General features: G+C 39.8%; 1 protein-coding gene across 1 annotated transcript in view; it reads right to left on the minus strand.

Moving 5' to 3' along the window:
• Positions 1 to 20,665, minus strand: part of LOC136875492 (sorting nexin-14) — a 137,196-nt gene that overhangs the window by 50,314 nt on the left and 66,217 nt on the right. Inside the window, exons 12-13 of the mRNA XM_067149037.2 lie at positions 18,167 to 18,320; positions 15,987 to 16,153 (exon numbers count right to left, since the gene is read on the minus strand). Of these exons, the coding sequence (XP_067005138.2) occupies positions 15,987 to 16,153; positions 18,167 to 18,320 (321 nt within the window). The remainder of the gene's footprint in view (positions 1 to 15,986; positions 16,154 to 18,166; positions 18,321 to 20,665) is intronic.

Below are 20,665 nucleotides of genomic sequence, written 5' to 3' on the forward strand. Positions count from 1 at the left end.
GACCTGATTTGCTACTACAAATCCCCACACTTCTTTTGATGTTTCAGAAGAACAGGATAGGGGTGATCTCGGATATTAGAAAGGCTTGCTTTTCTTCAGATATCTGTCCAAGAAACTGACCGTGATTGGTTATGCTTCTTATGGTGGAAGGATTTAGAGAGAAGAGAATTAGAGGCATTTCGTCACTGTCGAGTAATATTTGAACTGAACTGCAGCCCATTTCTGCTAGAAGCAGTATTAGATCTACACTTGAAACACAGTACAGACTACTGAGAGACAGCTAAAAAGTTGGAAGAATCTACTGCATTGCTGGGCAGACCACGGTTCGATCTTCATAACTGGGAATACACATGGATAAATTCTTCTGAAAGAGATTCATCTGCTTCTGAGGTAACTTCGGTGTTAGGTCTTCGATGGAATAAAGCAAGAGATGTTCTTTCTTGTGAACAAACTGACGTATCAAAGATTGGTGAAAAGATCACTAGAAGAAATGTATTGGCTGTCGCCCAGAGCATCTTTGACCCTATAGGTTTCATCTGTCTTGTCTCTCTGGTACCCAAGTTGCTGTTACAGGAAAGTTGGCAGAAGAAAATGAGCTGGGATGAAGAAATGGAGGATGAAATGAGGAAAAAGTTTGAAAATTGGCTTCAAGAACTGAACGTATTGTCTGATATTAAAATTCCTAGACAAATAGCACCTTGTGAAACACAGGAATCTTGGAGCCTTCACATATTTTGCAATGCGAGCAGCGTAGCATATGCCGCAGTAGTATTTCTTCAATCACAAGATGGTCAAAACTCAAATGTAACACTTTTACACGCGAAATCTCGTGTAGCACCTCTGAAGAAAACTACTGTTTCTCAGTTGGAACTCTTAGCTTGTTCAATTGGAGCTCGTCTTGCTTCCTCCGTAAAGGCAAGTTTAGGAATTGAAGATCTTTCTACTTATTATTGGACGGATTCAACAACAGCGCTCTGCTGGATCAAGAGAAAAGAAGTCTGGGGAACTTTCGTGGCCAACCGGGTGAAGGAAATTAAAAAGTTGTTGAGCCCTGATAGTTGGAATCATGTGCGTGGAGTGAATAATCCGGCTGACCTACCCTCCAGGAGCTGCTCCGCTACCAAACTCCTAATGTCGAAATGGTGGGAGGGCCCTCAGTGGCTGAGATGCCCCAGTTCTGAGTGGCCTGTTGACGATGTCATGCCTGATAAAGAAAAAGTAAATGAAGAGAAAAGGAAAGGACTTTCTACTGTTTTAGTTTCTTTGAAACCAGAAGAAAAATGGTATCTTCAATACTTTTCAAAACATACCAAAGTTGTCAGGATGACAGCTTGGATTTTGCAATTCATCCACAACACGGCAAGAAAGAGAGGACAACACACTTCAAAGGAACTCAGAGTGGAAGAATTGCAAATGGCTGAAAGGAGGCTATGGAAAATTGTAATGCAAGAGATGCTTGGAGAAAAGGAGCAGTCATCCCTCAAATCTCTCAATATATTTGTAGATGAAAGTGGGTTACTTCGAGTCAAGACGAGGTTAATAAGGAGAAAGGATGAAAAATTATTCGTAACTCCCATTCTGATACCTGCAAATCATAAGCTAGTTCACATGATGATCATGGAGAAACATCTGGAATTGTCTCATGCTGGGGTATAAGTTCTGCTCTCTACTTTGCGAGAGTGGTTTTGGATCGTCAATGGTAGAAGAACCATAAGAAAGGTGATTTCTGGCTGTGTCAAGTGTAGAAGATACCAAGTGAAAGGAATTACTACAGAGGTCGCACCTTTACCACAGAATCGAATTCGAGACGCTTCTGTTTTTGAGATTGTAGGGGTGGATTTGGCTGGCCCATTACATCTCCGAGGGGGTGAAAGGGCATGGACAGTGACATTCACATATGCTGTTTTCAGAGCTGTACACTTTAAGCTCATTAGGACTTTGTCTACTCCAGGGTTCCTTCAACCATTACGAAAATTCATTGCTTGGAGAGGGAGACCAAATGTTATTTACAGTGATAATGGAAGGAATTTTGTAGGAGCTAAAAATGTGTTCCGTGATCTTGACTGGAAAAAAGTGAGTGTAGAGGCTAGTTGTCTGAGAATTGCTTGGAAATTCAATCCTCCCACAGCTGCATGGTGGGGAGGCTTTTAGGAACGTATTGTTCAGATGTTAAAGAATTTGTTGCGACGAATCTTAGGTCGTTCCTCTTTGTATTATGAGGAACTGTTGACAGTACTAATGGCCACTGAAGGTGGTGGTGGTGATTTTTGTTCTACGAGGAAGTACAACGAGGTAATCATCCTCTCTGAACAAATAAATGGAAAAGAAATTTAAAATATAAAACAAATTTTTTTATTCAACAAAGGAATTTGGAAAAGCAGTACAAAATAAAACAAAAACAATTATAGAATTAGGCCGAAAGGATTGTTAACATTTCAAAAGGGAATGTACGTTCCCTGAGTAACAGTACACTTGTAATTTATATACCCTTGACAAGTCCACTGACGCACATAAAGCGGATAACGAGATCAGCAGTAGTCGCGTCATCGGCTAGTATGCGTTCGAGTGTTTCCTGCAGGCCGAGGCTCCGCCTTAGGCCAGAGAGATTGGCGCACTCTGTGAGGATGTGGGCCACGGTGAAGTCGGCACCACCAGAACACACTGGGGGGTCTTCCCTCTTTAGGAGGTAAGAGTGCGTGGATCTTAAATGACCTATCTTCAGCCTGCATAGTACTATGGCCTCTCTCCGTGAAGGTCGGAAAGAGGACCGCCACACGGTAGTTGTCTTCTTAATTGCTCTCTGCTTGTTGGGAGTTCGGATATCTAGCCACTCCGATTCCCAGGACGCCAAGATTGTTCGACGTAGCTGAGAACAAATATCCTTAGCAGGTACATTGACTGGTCTTGGAGGTAAAAGTACAGCTTCCTTTGCAGCTTCATCCGCAAGTTCGTTTCCCGCAATCCCAACGTGGCTTGGAAGCCACGCGAAAGTGATTCTGTTGCCAGCATTCCATAACCTGGCTAGAAGGTCATGTATCTGCTGTACCAGTGGGTGTTGTGAGAAACAGGTTTCAATAGACTGCAGAGAGCTTAACGAATCGGTACACATAAGAAAGTGGCTTCTTTCGTCACTTAGTGCAAACTGCAGAGCCTCTAAGATGGCGTAAAGCTCTGCAGTATACACGCTACATACTTTAGAGAGCGAGATCTTCGTACTCATATCATCAATGACGAAAGAGCAACCAACATTATCTCCGATTTTAGAGCCATCCGCGAAGATAAGTCTCGCAGCCGGATATTGGTGAACCAAGTCCTGAAAATACCTCCGATAAACGGAGGAATCCGTGTTCACCTTGGGTCCACGGAGCAGATCTAGACGTATATCCGGTCGCGGAACCAACCACGGAGGTACCTCGCTAAGAGTTTGTTCAAGACAACCACCCATATCAATATTCAAATCATGACACAAGCTATCAATCCGAAACCCAACCGGTCGTGTGGCATTCGGCCGGTCTTGGCACCGCTGGTGGTATTGGGTACGATATATGCATTGATAGCTTGGATGTAGCGGCATTTCACGAATTTTGGCAGCGTACGAGAGGAGTAACTGCTGCCTCCTTATTCGTAAAGGTGCAACTCCTGCTTCAGCGAGTAGGCTGGGAATGGGGCTAGTACGGAAAGCAGCCGTTGCCAGCCTTACTCCACTATGGTGAATACTGTCTAAAAGGCTCAGCGTAGATTTTGATGCTGAGCCATAAGCCGCACTTCCATAGTCAATCCGGGAGAGGACCGTAGCCGTGTAAAATTGCAGCAGTACCGCACGGTCAGCCCCCCACGAAGTGCCGCTGAGAAACTTAAGCATGTTAAGTCTCTTCAAGCAGGCAACCTTCAACTGACGGATGTGGGGCTGCCATGTAAGTCTCTTATCAAAATGGAGACCCAGGAATCTGCAGGTGTCAACTACTGGTAAGACACTGTTTCGCAAGCGGAGCTCTGGTTCGGGATGCACAGGCCGACGTCGACAGAAGTGTACAACAGAGGTTTTCGCTGCTGAAAATCGAAAACCGTGTTGCAGGGCCCATCTGTCGACTCGGTTAATAGCTTGCTGTAGCTGTCTCTCAGCAAACGCCACCCTTCCGGAGCTGTAATGTAGAGCTAAGTCGTCTACATACAGCGAAGGAACGACTGCGGGCCCAGCAGCGGCAACTATGCCGTTGATGGCGATTGTGAACAGCGTGACACTCAGTACTGATCCCTGAGGTACTCCATTTTCCTGAACGTAATATTGAGAAAATGCATTCCCTACACGGACTCGAAAGAGACAGAGAGACATGAAGTTCTCAATAAACGTTGGCAAATTTCCCCGAAATCCCCACTGGTGTAGTGTGGAGAGAATCCCATATCGCCAGGTAGTGTTGTAAGCTTTCTCCAGGTCAAAAAACACGGCGACTAGGTGTTCCTTCTGGAGAAAGGCCTCCTGAATGGCACTCTCCAGTCTGACCAGATGATCAGTGGCAGACCGATGAGAGCGAAAACCACACTGGTAGTTAGACAAGAGACCCTCCTTTTCCATGGCCCACACAAGACGCCGGTTAACCATCCTTTCAAATAGCTTACAGAGGCCATTTGTAAGGCATATTGGCCTATAACTATCCAGAAGTTTTGGATCTTTACCTGGCTTGGGAATTGGTATCACAATTCCCTCACGCCACTGAGATGGAAACACTCCCTCACTCCATATTTTGTTGAATAGGGTGAGGATATCCTTGAGACATCTGTCACTTTGATTATGGATTTTGTCCGGTCCAGGAGCCGTATCTCTGCATAGCGCGAGTACACTTCGCAACTCCCACTCCGTGAAGGGCACGTTGTAGGGATGCAAAGCACTAGAGGCGAAAGAGAGATGGTGTGCCTCTGCTTCGCGCTTAATAGGAAGAAATGCAGGGTCGTATCTCCTAGAGCTAGACGTATCTGCGAAATGTGACGCGATGTGGTCTGCAATGACAAGGAATCGTAACTATATCTCCATTAATGGAGATTCCGGGTACTGAGGGCACATTCTGTACTCCGATAATACAGCGGAGGCTTGTCCACACTTGTGATGACAGAGTATGTGCCATGATGGATGACACATGCTTTTCCCACGTAGCTTTCTTACTTTCTCGAATCAAAAAACGGGCCTTCGCACACAGACTCTTAAATGTGATATGATTGGCCATCGTAGAATTCCGACAATAATGCTTAAAAGCCCGTCGGCGATCACGTATGCTGCTGCAATTTCGTCCGTCCACCATGGGACCTGTTTCCGGCGACGAATACCGGACGAGGAAGGAATTGTTTCCTCTGCAGCAGCCAAAATTCCAGTAGTAATGGAAGAAACGTGGTCGTCAACAGACTCCAGCATATCATCAGCCATCACTGCGCGTTTTGTAAATTCTGGCCAATTTGCCCGCCGAAGTAACCAGCGCTTAGGTACTTCGGACTGTCTTTGATTCAAGAGAGGTAGAATTATCGGGAAGTGGTCACTATCACAGAGGTTGTCGTGTACTTGCCACCGTAGCAGGGGAACTAGCGTACGGCTGCACAAAGTGACATCCAGGTGTGAGAATGTGCCATGCGCGCTACTGAAATGTGTCGGTTCCCCTGTATTAAGCACATAAAGATCAAATAAGTTGATCATTCGCTCGAGCATCCTCCCCCTAGAACAGGAAGACGGAGAACCCCATAGTATATTACGGGCGTTCTCGTCTCCCAGCATGAGGAAAGGAGGAGGCAGCTGTCTGATCAAATCTTGCAGTGCACGAATATCAAGGTTATAATCCGGTGGAAAGTACACGTTGCAAACCGTTGTCATTACTGGCAATGGAGTGCGAACTGCAACTGCATCTAGCTGAGTAAGGAGCGGTACTTCTTCGCTAAAGATGTCGGAGCGAACTAGGGTACAAACATCCCCAGTTGCCGCGCCATCCATAGCTACTCTGTCTTTGGAAAAAAAACTGTATCCTCTCATAGTCGTGTCGTGTCCAGGTCTCAAACGAGATTCCTGTAGACAGACTATGGAGGCCGCATAGACGAATATCAATTAACGTAACTCAGCTAGGCGACAGTGGTAACTACTGCAGTTCCACTGCAATAGTGCCATTGTGTGGATCGGTAAGACTTCGAAATTAGAGCATTTTCTTGCTCTTCTTTTTGTCCATTACCTGCCAGGTTCCGCCGTCTAAATCGGTTTCATTTTTGTCGCAATCACCATCCACGACAATGAGTGGTTCAGTCTTCATTGTCTCCTGAGAAGAAGGAGGCGCGGTGACTGGACCCTCCGCGGACGGTGATCTCATTGTTCGAGCACAGTGGGCCTTCTTCCTGGGAGAACTAGGTTCTCCAGAAAGTGATCGAACAAGAGGACATGGGGCCTCTCGCTCTTGCCCACCGTTTCTTTCTTTTTTGGAGGAGAGCCGGCAGATGGCTTGCCGGATTTTTTCGGGGATCCTATGGTTGGAGAAGGCTTCTTCTCCAATGTTTTAAGGGAGCTCTGTGGCTACGCCTTCTCCTCCTTAATGATCTGGGCATTGGAAGGAGGGCTGGACTTTCCAGCCCTATTTGGGGAAGTCTTTCCCCCCGCCCTGTTGGGGGAGGACTTCCCAGCCGAACGTTCCTGGGAAGAGCCCTTCCCAGGCAATGTCGACAGTAACGCTCTTTTCGGTGCTTCGCTATTTGACACTCCAGTTTCTTTACTTATTGAATTTTGTTGCTGGCTTTGTCTTTTCGATGCATTTTCGGTACTGGTGTTCTGTACGAAACTCTGCGGAGTGATCCGCACATTTGCGACCTTTTCTGCGAAGGATTTGGAGAACTCCGGAGCAGCCATGGACTTGAACTTCCTCCGGGCATCTGGATAAGATAGCTTATCCAGCGTTTTTATCTCCTGGATCTTCTTCTACTGCTTGAATGTGGGACACTCCTTTACCAGCTCGTACCGGCAATTACTGGTACAAGTAAACAAAGGTAAAAAAAAACTCAAACAAGGACAAAATTAAACAGGAAGCGTGGATACTCACCCAAATCAGGAACAGGACCATAAAACAGAGGCAATTCGGACCGTAACCTAGCGGTTTTTGCGGTGGCAATGTTTGAAGTATGAAGGAAAGAAAAACACTGCTTAATTTCTTTCAAAACAATTAAATCATTTAATTAATAATTCCTTTGCAAAAACTTTACCCTTTTTTAAAAAGCATACCTTTTTCTTCTTCTTTAAAACCTACGGTGCACCGTTTATGACAAGATAAAATTAAAAGGTAGAAATTAATTAAATATAATTAAAGATTAAGTCAAAATATTTTCCTCTGAGAGGAGAGACGCCCTCTAAGTTAAAAACTAAAACTGACATTAAAGAATTAAATAATTAATTTGAAAAATTAATCTTCTGGCAGAAAGCATCTAAAGTAAACAGTTTTTCCAGAACATTAATTACATAAAATTACAGGATTTCTTGCCCTTATCTATTACATGATCCAAAAAATTTAAGATTTACAATGAAGTTATTTGTCCCAGAAACATGCAGAGAGATATACAAGGTTCGATAGAGATCTTCCTGCGATACGGAGTTTGAAATGGTGCAGTCAGTAAGCCGAGAACTTTCCACAATACCAAATTTCCAAGTTCTCTCCGAACGAGATAAAACAGAATGTAATTCGTAGGGCGGAGTAACATCCACCAAATTTAACCAAGTTTTAAGGCGAGGCAATCCAGGAACAGGAGAAAGAACATTAGAATAATCTTGAAAAACATAACTTACTTTTGGTCGTTGCACATTAGATAACGCATGGTGTCAGCCCGGGATCTTATACTCACAACTTTCCAAAAGAATGAAAACATTACGTATGTTGCGGACGTCAACTCCCAGAAGAATCAAAACAACCTTGAGGGCATAATCCCCTCATGTCTTATGAATTACCCAGGCATTTTGTGGTATTTCAATGCTCTAGCCATGAGCCAACGCAAAACACGTCCAAGCTCCATGATGGACGACAATCAACTCCGCCACCCACCAATAAGCTAGGCCAAGCCGATCTCGGCCGCACAGCGGACGAGCCACGAGCGATAGACTCGCTTCAGACCCGGTGCAAGACCGGACCATGAAATAACAAAGATAAGAGCAGAATACAACGTAAATGTACGATGGAGCAGTACCCCGCGGGCTGAGATGATACAAAAAACATAGCGACGTAAGTCGCACAGGAAATAAAACTAAACAGAATGGGGATAAAATTCCCAGGTGATACACTTTTCAACGGCATTTCGCCCAGGTCAAAAATGTTGTAGAGAAAGCTAAAATCGTGTGCCCACCGGCACACTCTGGAGATTGGAGCATGTGTACCCGGGCAGTTGACGCACATAGGTGGTGGTGTGCATTCAACCCCAGCATGCTCGCACTTCCCACACATTTTGCAGGTCGTCGAACCTGTACATCGCAATGAGGTGTGGCCAAACTTTTGACAGTTATAGCACCTCATTGGTGCCAGAATATATGGACGAACAGTGAGACGATACATTGCCACTTTTATCCGTTCAGGTACGGTCTCGACGTCGAAGGTAAGGATGAAAGCACCCGTATCGAGTAGCTTATCACCCACACGCCTCTTCAACCTCTTCACGTCGGTTACACCCCGACGTGCTAGGTACCGGATCATCGTATCATCGGAAGACTTAACCAAATCCCTGTGGAATATAACTCCCTTGCAGGAGTTAAGGGTTTGGTGCTTCTCGATTTTCACCTCTACCTTTCCGAATAACTTGGCTTTAAGTAGCCGTCTGGACTGTTCAGCCGTAGATGTTTTGATAAGTACGGATCCATCGCGGAGCTTGCGCATCTCGTCGACTTCACCAGCAACAATTTCTTCGATGGAATTGCTGATCATGAAAGGACATTCATCAAGAAAACTCTTACCATCGACCCTGGAAGCAACCAGGAATCAAGGAAGACGTTCGTCACTTACATAATCCACTGGAACTGGAGTATACCGCTTGCATTTCTTACCAATCTTGGACGCCATTTTTTTAAGGGGTCCACCCTTTGAAAGTGTTGAATGAAAAGAGAGAGGTTCCGTTTTTTGGTCCCACGAGTACTCACAGAAATATGAGGTCGACCTCCGGCAGAGCCAAGGAGATTTACCAGAGGTAAGGCTATATACTCCAGAGGGCGCCCGGTATCTGGAGGGGGTCACTTGGAACTACTCCCCCAGTAGCCATGCATCACCTCGCCACGACCCGAAACTTGTGATTGGGGGAGGATAAAACCTCCGTACTAACCTATTTTTTAATTATTAAATTTTTAAAAAATGTTTTTTTAATTTTTTTTTATTTTAATGTCTAACCTAATCTACCTGAGGCAGAGAGGGTGGTCAGACAGGAAGAGGAATGAAATTAAAGATGGTGAGAATAGAAGGGTAGAAATAGTGATGAAGAATAAAGAGCACAGACACCTCTCAAGCAACTCGGGGGACACCTTGTTAGTCTGGCCCTGCACCGAGGCCTATCCAGCATGGGTAACCCTGAGCTGGCACAGCCCTCGGGATCAACAAGCACACAAGCCCCCACACCGACTTCAAAGTCATGGTGTCCCAAGAGGGGGGGCCACTGGAGCAGTTATTAATTCTTGACCGTTGACTTACTTACTTGAAGACAGTGATGATCTACTAGCATTGACTCCAGCAATGTTTCTTCAGGGTATTCCTAGGGTGGGAGTGCCCGATACTGATCACATTGATCAGATAAGCCACGGAAAGAGATTCAGATATATGCAGCATCTGAGGACAGAATTACGCAAAAGGTTCAGGACAGAGTACTTAGGGCAACTTAAACCGGGGAAAGGTCAGGCGAACTCACATCGAGAGTTAAATGTGGTGGAAGTAGTGATCCTTGGAAGTGACGGAGCACGTAGAATGGACTGGCCTTTAGGAAGAGTGGTTGCTGTATATCCTAGGAAAGAAAATGTCATCAGGGTGGTCAAGGTGAAGACTGCTGGTGGCAAGTTGGACCGGCCTGTGCAGAACATCTATCCACTGGAAGCAACTCCCATTACTGAGTGGTAGAATGAAGAAGAGGTCCAGCAGATGAGCCCTGCTGTGCCTGTCTAGCAGAACTGTACCACGAGTGATTACTACAAGCTGTGGGAGGAAGATACGAATCCCCTTTCGTCTCAATTTGTAGATTTTTCTTTGCTTTTGTTTTGTTTTAGTTGTGAGTTTAGTGGTTTTAATCATAATGAGATTAAAAGGTGGGAGGATGTTACGAAAATTTCGTTAAGTTTATTTGCTCTTGGCCTCAAAAATGGTGGACACTGGCAGGATATCAATGTTTTACTTGGACTCGATGGTGTGTAATGCCTGATGGGACAGTGAAGACAAAAGAGTGATGTGTAATGGAGGTAGCCATGTGTATGCATCATGTTTGTGTCGTCGTGCAATAAATAGTATGTCCTATCTTTGTGGTTAATACTAGTTCGGTGAATTTGTCCCTTAACAAAACAATTTAATATTAACATACTTAAAATAGGAGCAGTCTAAAGGAAAAATGAATAACAATTTTTGGTATTATTGTGAATAATAACAATATCAACCGTTGGCTGTTGATTAATGGTTGTGACAAAGGTACATAGTACAGTGTTTAGTAGCAGTGGTCTGTTTTGAATTTTTAAATATTACAACTTTTTGGAATGTTAGGAAAAACATTTCAGCAATACGAGAATGTTAATTGAGACCTTATTCAGAAGTAAAGTCGTAAAAATTGAAAAACTATCTGGTTGAAGTCTTAGGTTCGATATTTTTGGCCTACAATAAGTAATTGTTAATTTAACTTTTGGCGTAAACCGACAACTTGATTGGAGTATCTTAACTTGTTTACAAACTTAAAATAAGAGCAGTTGAAAAGAAAGATTGAATAAAAAATTTTTGGTACTACTGTGAATAACAACAATAACAGCCATTAACAGTTGATAAATAGTTGTGTCAAGGGCACATAGTACAGGGCTTAGTAGCAGTGGTCTATATATTACATTTTTCAGAATGTTAGGAAATACATTCCAGCGATATGAGAATTGGTTTAGTATTTGTAAAAGTTGCGAACTTTGGCGATATGAGAATAGTTAATTTAGACCATATTCGGAAATAATGTCATAAAATTGAAAAAACAAAACAACAGGTTGAAGTCTTTGGCTCGTGATATTTGCCTTGTAAAAGTAATTGATGGTTTAACATTTGGCGTAGTCCATAGCGAAGAGATCAAATGTTAAAGTAAAACAACTTGATTGGAGTATTTTGACTTAAAATAAGCCTTCATTGATTTTGTTAGTGAAGCGAAGTTGTAAGTAGCACAGCTTGATGGTGTTGGTGCATGCTGTATGCTAGCGTGTTGGTCAAAAAAGGACATGTAATTTGTGATGGATGGTGTGAAAGCATGTGTAGACTGTCTATAACTGAGAAAATTTATTATTAAACTTATTGTTCAAAAGAAATGAGCTAAGCAGTAAAGATGAGTAATTTTAAAATCACTAGTGAATACCGTGGAGGCCACTGTGTAAGCTACTTGAAGCCAATGCACTATGAGAGACTTTGTCTAGCACTAGCCATGCGTCTTGGTAGGTGTGCTAGGTACCAACTGATGAGCCCAACCTAGCACATGGGGGCGAAACGCTGGCAACCAGGAATGAGTTAGCTGGAAAATTTATAATGTCCAATAATGGACCATCTACATTGCTATTACATACCACTTAGTCGAGCAGCTCATCTCCTTTCTCCCAAGTCTTCCCAGCCCAAACTTTGCATCATTTTTGTAACGCTACTCTTTTGTCGGAAATCGCCCAGAACAAATTGAGCTGTTTTCTTTGGATTTTTTCCAGTTCTCGAATCAAGTAATCCTGGTGAGGGTCCCATACGCTGGAACCATACTCTAGTTGGGGTCTTACCAGAGACTTATATGCTCTCTCCTTTACATCCTTACTACAACCCCTAAATACCCTAAAAAACCATGTGCAGAGATCTGTACCCTTCACTTACAATCATGTTTATTTGATTACCCCAATGAAGATCTTTACTTATATTAATACCTAGGTACTACAATGATCCCCATAAGGAACTTTCACCCCATTAACGCAGTAATTAAATCTGAGAGGACTTTTCCTGTTTGTGAAAGTCACAACCTGACTTTTAACTCCGTTTATCATCATACAATTGCCTACTGTCCATCTCACAACATTATCGAGGTCATTTTGCAGTTGCTCACAAACTTGTAACTTATTTATTACTCTGTACAGAATAACATCATCTGCAAGAAGCCTTATCTCTGATTCCACTTTTTTACACATATATTTGATATATATATAAGAAAACATAAAAGTCCAATAATACTGCCTTGAGGAATTCCTTTCTTAATTATTACAGGGACAGATAAAGCTTCGCCTACTCTAATTCTCTGAGTTCTGTTTTCTAGGAACAGAGCAACCCATTCAGTCACTCTTTTGTCCAGTCCAATTGCACTCATTTAAGCCAGTAGTCTCCCATGATCTACCCTATTAAATGCAATAGACAGGTCAATCATAATACTATCCAACTGACCTCCTGAATCCAGGATATCTGCTATATCTTGCTGGAATCCTACAAGTTGAGCTTCAGTGGAATAACTTTTCCTAAACCCAAACTGCTTTCTATCAAACCAGTTAATTTTTGCAAACATGTCTTCTATAATCAGAAAGAATGCTTTCCCAAAGCCTACATGCAATGCAAGTCAAACTGACTGGCCTGTAATTTTCAGTTTTAGGTCTATCACCCTTTCCTTTACACACAGAGGCTACTATAGCAACTCTCCATTCATTTGGTATAGTTCCTCCATGCAAACAATAATCAAGTAAGTACTTCAGATATGGTACTATATCCCAACCCATTGTCTTTAGTATATCCCCCAAAACCTTATCAATTCCAGCTGCTTTTCTAGTTTTCAACATTTGTATCTGACTGTAAATGTCATTGCTGTCATAGGTAACGGAAACGGGGGAGGTAGAGGGGAGGGGCGTGCCTGTCAACGTGTTGGGAGTGTTAGCTGATATGGTATTAAAGATTTAAAAAAAGTTATTCTCTTGAAAATTCATTTTTTGAAGTAGAATAGGAATTTGGTCATAAAGAGGGCTTTTTATATCTTATTATATCATTCAAGTTTTTGTCTTTATTAAAGTGTTAGTCCAGAAGATGTATAGGTTTTCAAATTCGGCCATTAGTATATCTTTCTCGATTCTTTTTATGATTTTCACATCCCGTTCTATTGTGGTGAAATGGTGACCAGTATCCCTCATGTGGATACTCATCACGGAAAACTTATTATGTTTTTGAGCGTTAAAGTGTTCTAAATATCTAGTTAGGAAGCTATGTCCAGTTTGACCGATATACAAAAAATTACATTCTGAATAATTGAATCTATAAATTCCTGAGCCTGTGTAAGAGTTATTATTTACGTTGACAGTGTTTTGATTAAAAAATATGTTTTGATTTGTGTTCCACATTTTGAAAGTGATATTGGCTTCGAGTTTTTTTTAGGGGGGTTAGCTATCTGATGGGTAGTATAGTATAGTTTAGTATATGTAAAAGTTGCGAACTTTGGTTTATTGGGTTTTATTGGGGGAAAGTAGTGTTGTTCGTTTTAGTTTTACTTTGTTAATAATTGAATAATTGTGCTGGTGTTGAAGCCATTGAATTTGGCTATTTCTTTTATGTAATCTAGTTCTTTTTTCAAATTATTTGCAGAAAGGGGAATTTTTAAAGCTCTATATATTAAACTGTAATATGAAGCTTGTTTATGGGAGCTGGGGTAAAATGAATTATAATTTATTGTTAGCGGAGTGAAGGAAGGTTTTCTGTAGATCTGAAAGTCGAATTTATTATCTATTCGTGTGATGCTGATGTCTAAAAATTTAATCTAGCTGTTGTTCTCATCTTCCTTTGTGAATTTTATATTATTACGTAAGGTGTTTAAAAATGTGAGAATGTTATCGCTGCTATTGCATTGTTTGTCAATTATTGCTAATGTGTCGTCGACATAACGGAGCCATAGATGAAGCCTGTTAATGTTTATTTTTTATTTTTTTGTGTTCCAAATTGTCCATATAGATGTCTGCTAATAGTTCTGAAATAGGGTCACCCATCGCTAAACCTTTTTGGTGGTATATTGTGTTGTTAAATGTGAAATAATTATTGTTTAATATGAAAGTTAATAATTTAACAAATTCTTCAATTTCAAATTTGTTTAGTCCACTATGTTTAGAAAGGTTGTTTTTTTTATGGCGCTGATGGTTTTGGTAACTGGGATGTTCAGATACATGTTAGTGATATCAAATAATCATAAAATATGGTTGGGTAACAGAGTAAATTTATTTAAAGTTTTGCATAAGTCAATTGAGTTTTTAACGGGGTTTGTTTGTTGAATTTGAAATGTTTTTTTAAGAAAATAATGTAGAAATCTTGAAGTTTTGTATGTATGGATAATAAAGTATTTATGTATGTTTGTGATTGTTGAATTTGAATGGATTTCTTTTATTTTTTCATTTATTTTTTTTGTGACTGATCACATTTTACAGTTAAAGGTTAAATAATTTTACACAACATAAAACTAGTAAAAAATGTATGTCTTGTCTTCAGCGCCATTTTTCAGTCTGTGTGTGTGCATTGTTATATTACATACAATTGTGGACTCGTGTGTCAGAGAGTTAGTGTATAGTTACCTTCTCTAAAAGAAGTAAAGATATTTTGGCATCAAGAATATGCTTATTCATTTTTGGAGCAAATGTACGTTGCTTTAAAAAATTAAGACCGAGTTAGCTGGCCATGTGTTTAGGGCCATGAAGCTGTGGGCTTGCCACGGCCGCTTCCTTCCCACTCCAAGCCCTTCCCTAACCCATCATCACCGTAAGACCTATCTGTATCGATGCGACGTAAAGTCAATTGAAAAAATGTAAAAAAATCAAGATTAAGTTTTTAAGGTGGTGAATAATGTACAGAACGGTTAATCGAGAGATGGATAATCGAGGTTCTATTGTACTGCAAATAAACATAGAGGTAACCATCACTTTGTACTCAATTCTAATTCCTTCTCTAACTAAACAAGAGATACCGTGGTTGAAAAATTAATTTTTTTATGCCATTGAAATCCACAATGTTCAGAGATTTTTTTCCATACTTATCTAACAGGCACTATTATTCTCTACACTTTTCCTTATCCATTTTGAGATATATACACAGTCATTTGTTTGTTCTTTTCCAATACTTATATACCATACAATAATATAAGTAATGGAAATGTAAATACATTAATGAACAACAAGAGAAGATTTGATACACAAAGAAATCACTATACTGATGCAGAATTTCCCAATCAGGTTTTACATTTTCTAGAGTGCATTTTTACATTTTCTGATTTTGGAAACTGTAATTATATATATAAAAAAAGAATATCATAAGAGTAAAATATCTACACTTTAGAACTTATAGTTCCATACCCAAAAGTTGTAAAACCTGCAGGAAATGTCCACTTAGTTTTATATTTGACCCATTACAAATTGGGCAGTCAGTAAAAATGAACGGATTGAAGTTGTAAAATTACTTTAGTTTTTTGGGGAAGTAAATATATTGTATAGTAGTAGGAAGGCTAACTGGTTGACAAGAGAATAAAAATGGAAAGAAGCAGGTTATCTGGTACACGGATTTTACGAAATGTCCATTTTAAATTAGACTCATAAGTGTCTTGGTACACTACTCAGAATGAGATTACTAGAGGCAAGATATGTGGATCTTCAGGTTAGGAATGTGTTCATTTATACATGGATCGCAAGTATTGGAGAAAGTACTGCATAATAAATACAGTGGGAAGAAAAGAGAGAAACAAATTCTCCAGTGTACAAATATTTGTAAGAGCTTATCATCTTCTCTTGAATAAGTTCCACATACCTGTCGTTTTGATTCCATAAATTCCACACCACGTGGTCCAAAGAGAATTCTCTTTGGGGGCAGATGTAAATCTATAAACTCTCCATGAAATTCAGTCAGCTTTGATTCAAGCACGTAGAAATCATTATACCGCCGATCGACAGTCCAATGATATGACTCTGGATCATCTGAAACATTACAAGCAGTCAAAGAACTTTTAAGATTTTAAAAGAATCTCAATTCATAGATCATCTTTTGGGATAATAAGGTTTCAGTAATGTTAATGTTGTACTTGATAACTACAAACAATGTGGAACCGTTTTTAATAATAATAATAATAATGTTATTTGCTTTACATTCCACTAACTACTTTTTAAGGTCTTCGGAGACGCCGAGGTGCCGGAATTTAGTTCCGCAGGAGTTCTTTTACGTGCCAGTAAATCTACCAACACGGGGCTGTCGTATTGAGCACCTTCAAATACCACCGGACTGAGCCAGGATCGAACCTGCCAAGTTGGGGTTAGAAGGCCAGCGCCTTAACCGTCTGAACCACTCAGCTCGGCGGAACTGTTTTTGGAAGTGCATCAATCACTAACTGATATCATTTCAAAACTAATCCAAAATGGCAATTCACAAAGTAATGAACATGATTTGTGTAGGTCAAATAGACTGTATCACTACTGACCTATCCAAGGCCTTTGATAGGGTAGATCATGGAAGATTATTAATGAAAATGAAGGCTACTGGACTGGAAAAAAAGAATGACTGAATGGGTGGCTAAGTTTCTAGAAAATAGAACTTAGAAAATTTGAGTAGGTGAAGCATTATTTGATCCAGTTATGATTATAGCAGGGGTCCTGTAAGGCAGTATTAGTGGATCTCTGTGTTTTCTATGATGATGATTATAAATTAATTGTTGGTTTAATGAGAACAAGGCAATTACAAATTAATGGGGCAAAGTTATTATCTATGAACATTTAATTTTACTATCAAAGTACAGACCTGGAAATACGTTGTTGTTAAGAGTGAATTGTAAGCTACACCACACTTGAACAAATGCAATACTAGATATGTCCCATCCCTTGTGTGTTGCCATCTTTGAACGGTTAACGCAAGTAGGTCTATCTTTTTTCATTCACTCTACTTCACTACCGTGCACACTCACTCTATCTGTTTCTACCTCTCTCTCGAAGTACTACTCATAGCATATGATTCGCGTCCCGTCTACCTATCAGGCTCACGGATATCCTGCACGAATATTTTCATCAGAAAGGGCAGGAAGATCGCAACACATGAAAAAGAACTGGAAGGTCTGCAAGGCCCAAACAGTCCCTTCGAAGAGACTTGGCAAAGGACTGACTAAAGTGATCCTTTGTGGTCATAAAATTTAAATAATAATAATAATAATAATAATAATAATAATAATAATAATAATAATAATAATAATAATAATAATAATAATAATAATAATAATAATAATAATAATATTATTTTATACCTTCAAACCCCATTAATTCAGCCTATTTTGTGACTGGCCAGACCTCTAACATGCACCCCTATTTTGGAAGTAAAAAAACTACCAAAAAATTAGAGTTCAAAATAGTTAACAATGGTCAGTTTTAAAATGTACTGTGACTGTGAAGGTCAAGTGCACGGGGATGCCAATGAGAGTTAACAATGGCTCTACAATGGCAACAAAGTGAGGGGGGGCAGGGCCAGTAAAACAATAGCTCTGGTGAAGTGCTGAGGCTTACGATAAGGAATCTCCTTAGAAAAGCCCAGAAGCTGGCTAACAATGGAAAAGGCACCCAGAATGATCTGGAAACAGAAACCACTAGATACTTTCTTGAGAAACTTCCATGTGCTGATATAAAGAGGGAGTCTGGAGTCAGTCTTGAATAAGTTACTTGACAGTGACAAATTAGTGCATATGGGAGGAGAAGACAGTCTTAATTATGCAAAGAACAGCGAGTAGTAAAGTGAACTGCTCTGGCAACGACACTACACTGTGAGTGGCCATTTGGAGAGTAGGAGTTCAATGCATCAGATTGTAAAAACTGTAAATAACAGTTTTATAAATTTAGTCAATAATAAAATATGTTAGGTACCTCTCTATGTAATCATTTTAGTTTTAAAGAGCCTGATAAACTGTCACAGTACTAAAAGCACTTGTTATCAAGAAAAATATCTAAAATGCATACCTTCAGATTTAACATCTATCCTTTGGACATTGATGTTGAAAATAGGGAAATGCTTGTTGTTGATATCCAGACGATTTTCCACAGAAGGTATCGAAACTCTCCACGCACTGAGATCACGGTAGGTTGAACTATCAGAGAGTGGCACATCTTCAGCCTGTCATAAATCACAAGTCATTAATAAACTCATTAAATATAATTCTATTTTCAGTAGGTACTAAATCTATAATTTATCATTTTTACACATTATGACCAAACATCAAATGCACAACAAAGTGAACAGTTACTACCAGTGAATGATTGAGAGTTGGAGAATGGCAGCAGTTGATTAATAAGTGATCAGCAAAAGACACTGATCAACAACATGATTATTAAGCAATGTTGGCAAACAGATTGTTTTATTGACTGTTACCTTAACCACTCACATTGCAGCTATTTTGTTTACCGGGGTGGATGAGGAAAACAACTATTTATCGAGAGATCAACTTTGGCCGTGCTGTTTATCTATATTCACAACTAGCTGGAGCCTACCTGACATGCTCGAAATATTCTTTTAACAAAAAAAGTGCAATCTTTGGACAAACAGAATTACAAAGAAAATGTATAGGAATATTCTTTAAAGGAAATTTAATTCTGAAACATGTATTCTACTTTTTGACAGAACAAGCAGTTTATCCACTATTTTGTTTCATATCATATATGGCATGTATGAAAATAGAAAATCAATTTTTCCTGGTAAACTGTCAGAATTTCATAGATACTGCAACTGAAATCCCTCTTATGAGCAAATTTTTATAGATATACTGTTGTGTTTTCTTATAACTACTACTACTACTACTACTACTACTACTACTACCATAATCGTAATGGGTAAAACATTACAATTATTATTGGTGGTACTTCATGTTATTCTTCTTCTTTCTTCAATTCTGGCCATCTAAGGACCAGGGAAAGTAACCCTGTGCATTCATCTTAATCCTTCTTTTTCTGACTTCCAATAGTTCTTCATCCTTTCCCTTTGCTGTTTCCTCCTCTCTTGTGTCCAGATATTGTTATTATTACCTTTTCCTTTTCCTGATAATCCTTGAAATTTTGTATCAATCTTCTGAAAGTTGTTCTTTCTTGTATTACATTGTTTGTTATTCCAATGTCTGTCATATCCTTTTTTTTACTCTTTGGATCCACTGGTTGCCATTTTTGCTCTTGTAAACATGGTTAAACACTCGTTTTGTCAATCTACTGTTATCCATCCCCATTATGTGACCAAAAAATTTAATTCTCCTCTTTCTGATTGTGTATAACAGTCTTTCATTTTCTTCATCATTGTATAGATCTTTATTCCTACTGTGTCTTAACTCTCCTTGCTTCATTTTAAATGGTCCCCAAATTTTCCTCAATATTTTCCTTTGTTCTCTGTCTCTTCTATTTCACTAGTTTTCATAAAGAACATGCATTCTGTTTCATACATACTCTCTGGTTTGATTACTGTGTTGTAGTGTTTGATTTTAGTTTTCCTTGAGAGATTCTCCTTATTGTAGGTATCTTTAATGAGTTGGTATGCTACTTCCAGTTTTCTTGCTCTTAATCTGTTTGCTTCCTTATCGAGTCCATTAACCTGAATTATTTCACCTAGGTATTTAAATTTATTAATGTTGTTGATTTTCTCGTACTCTTCTCTTTAGTGTTGTGGGCGAATCCCAAATATTTGACATGAATTTAGTCTTCTCAAAAGATATCTGAAGTCCAACTTTTCCTGCTATTTCTTTTAGAAGGTTGATTTGCTCTAAGGCAGTCTCTATACTTCCAGAGGATTGCTATGTCATCAGCAAAGGCCAAACAGTTTACACCAACCCCTTTGTGCTTTGAACCTAATCTTATCTCATGATTTTCTTTAAGTCTTTCTTCCCATACTCTTATTACGTTTTCCAGGACGATATTGAAAAGAATCGTGGAAAGCTCATCTCCCTGCCTGAAACTGGTTTTAATTTCAAATTCATCTGAGATCTCTCCCATAAATTTCACTCTGGAGTTTGTTTCAGTCAGAGTTTGGATAATTATATTGATTTTGTGTCAACTCCAAATTCCTCTAAAATGTTCAATAGCGAAGTTCTGTCTACTGAATCGTACGCTTTTTTGAAGTCCACAAAAACTATGACATAGTTTTTGTTCTTTGTAACCCTGTCTCGTATTATAGTTTTCAGGTTTAGAATCTGTTTTGCACAGGATGTGCCTTTTCAGAACCCACCTTGGTGTTCTCCAATTTGTTTGTCTATTATTGGTTCAATTCTATTATGAAGAGCTGTTGACAGTATTTTATATGTAACTGCTACTAGGGAGATTCCTCTGTAATTGTTCACATATGTTTTGTCACCGTTCTTATATAACGGGTATATCAGTGTGTTCTTCCAATCATCATGGATTATCTCTGTTCGCTAGATTTCTTGTATTATGTTTGTCAGTTCCTCTCTTGCTTGACTGCCTGCTTCTTTCCATAGTTCAGCA

This window comes from Anabrus simplex, chromosome 6 (assembly GCF_040414725.1).
Source record: "Anabrus simplex isolate iqAnaSimp1 chromosome 6, ASM4041472v1, whole genome shotgun sequence".
Classification (NCBI taxonomy): domain Eukaryota; kingdom Metazoa; phylum Arthropoda; class Insecta; order Orthoptera; family Tettigoniidae; genus Anabrus; species Anabrus simplex.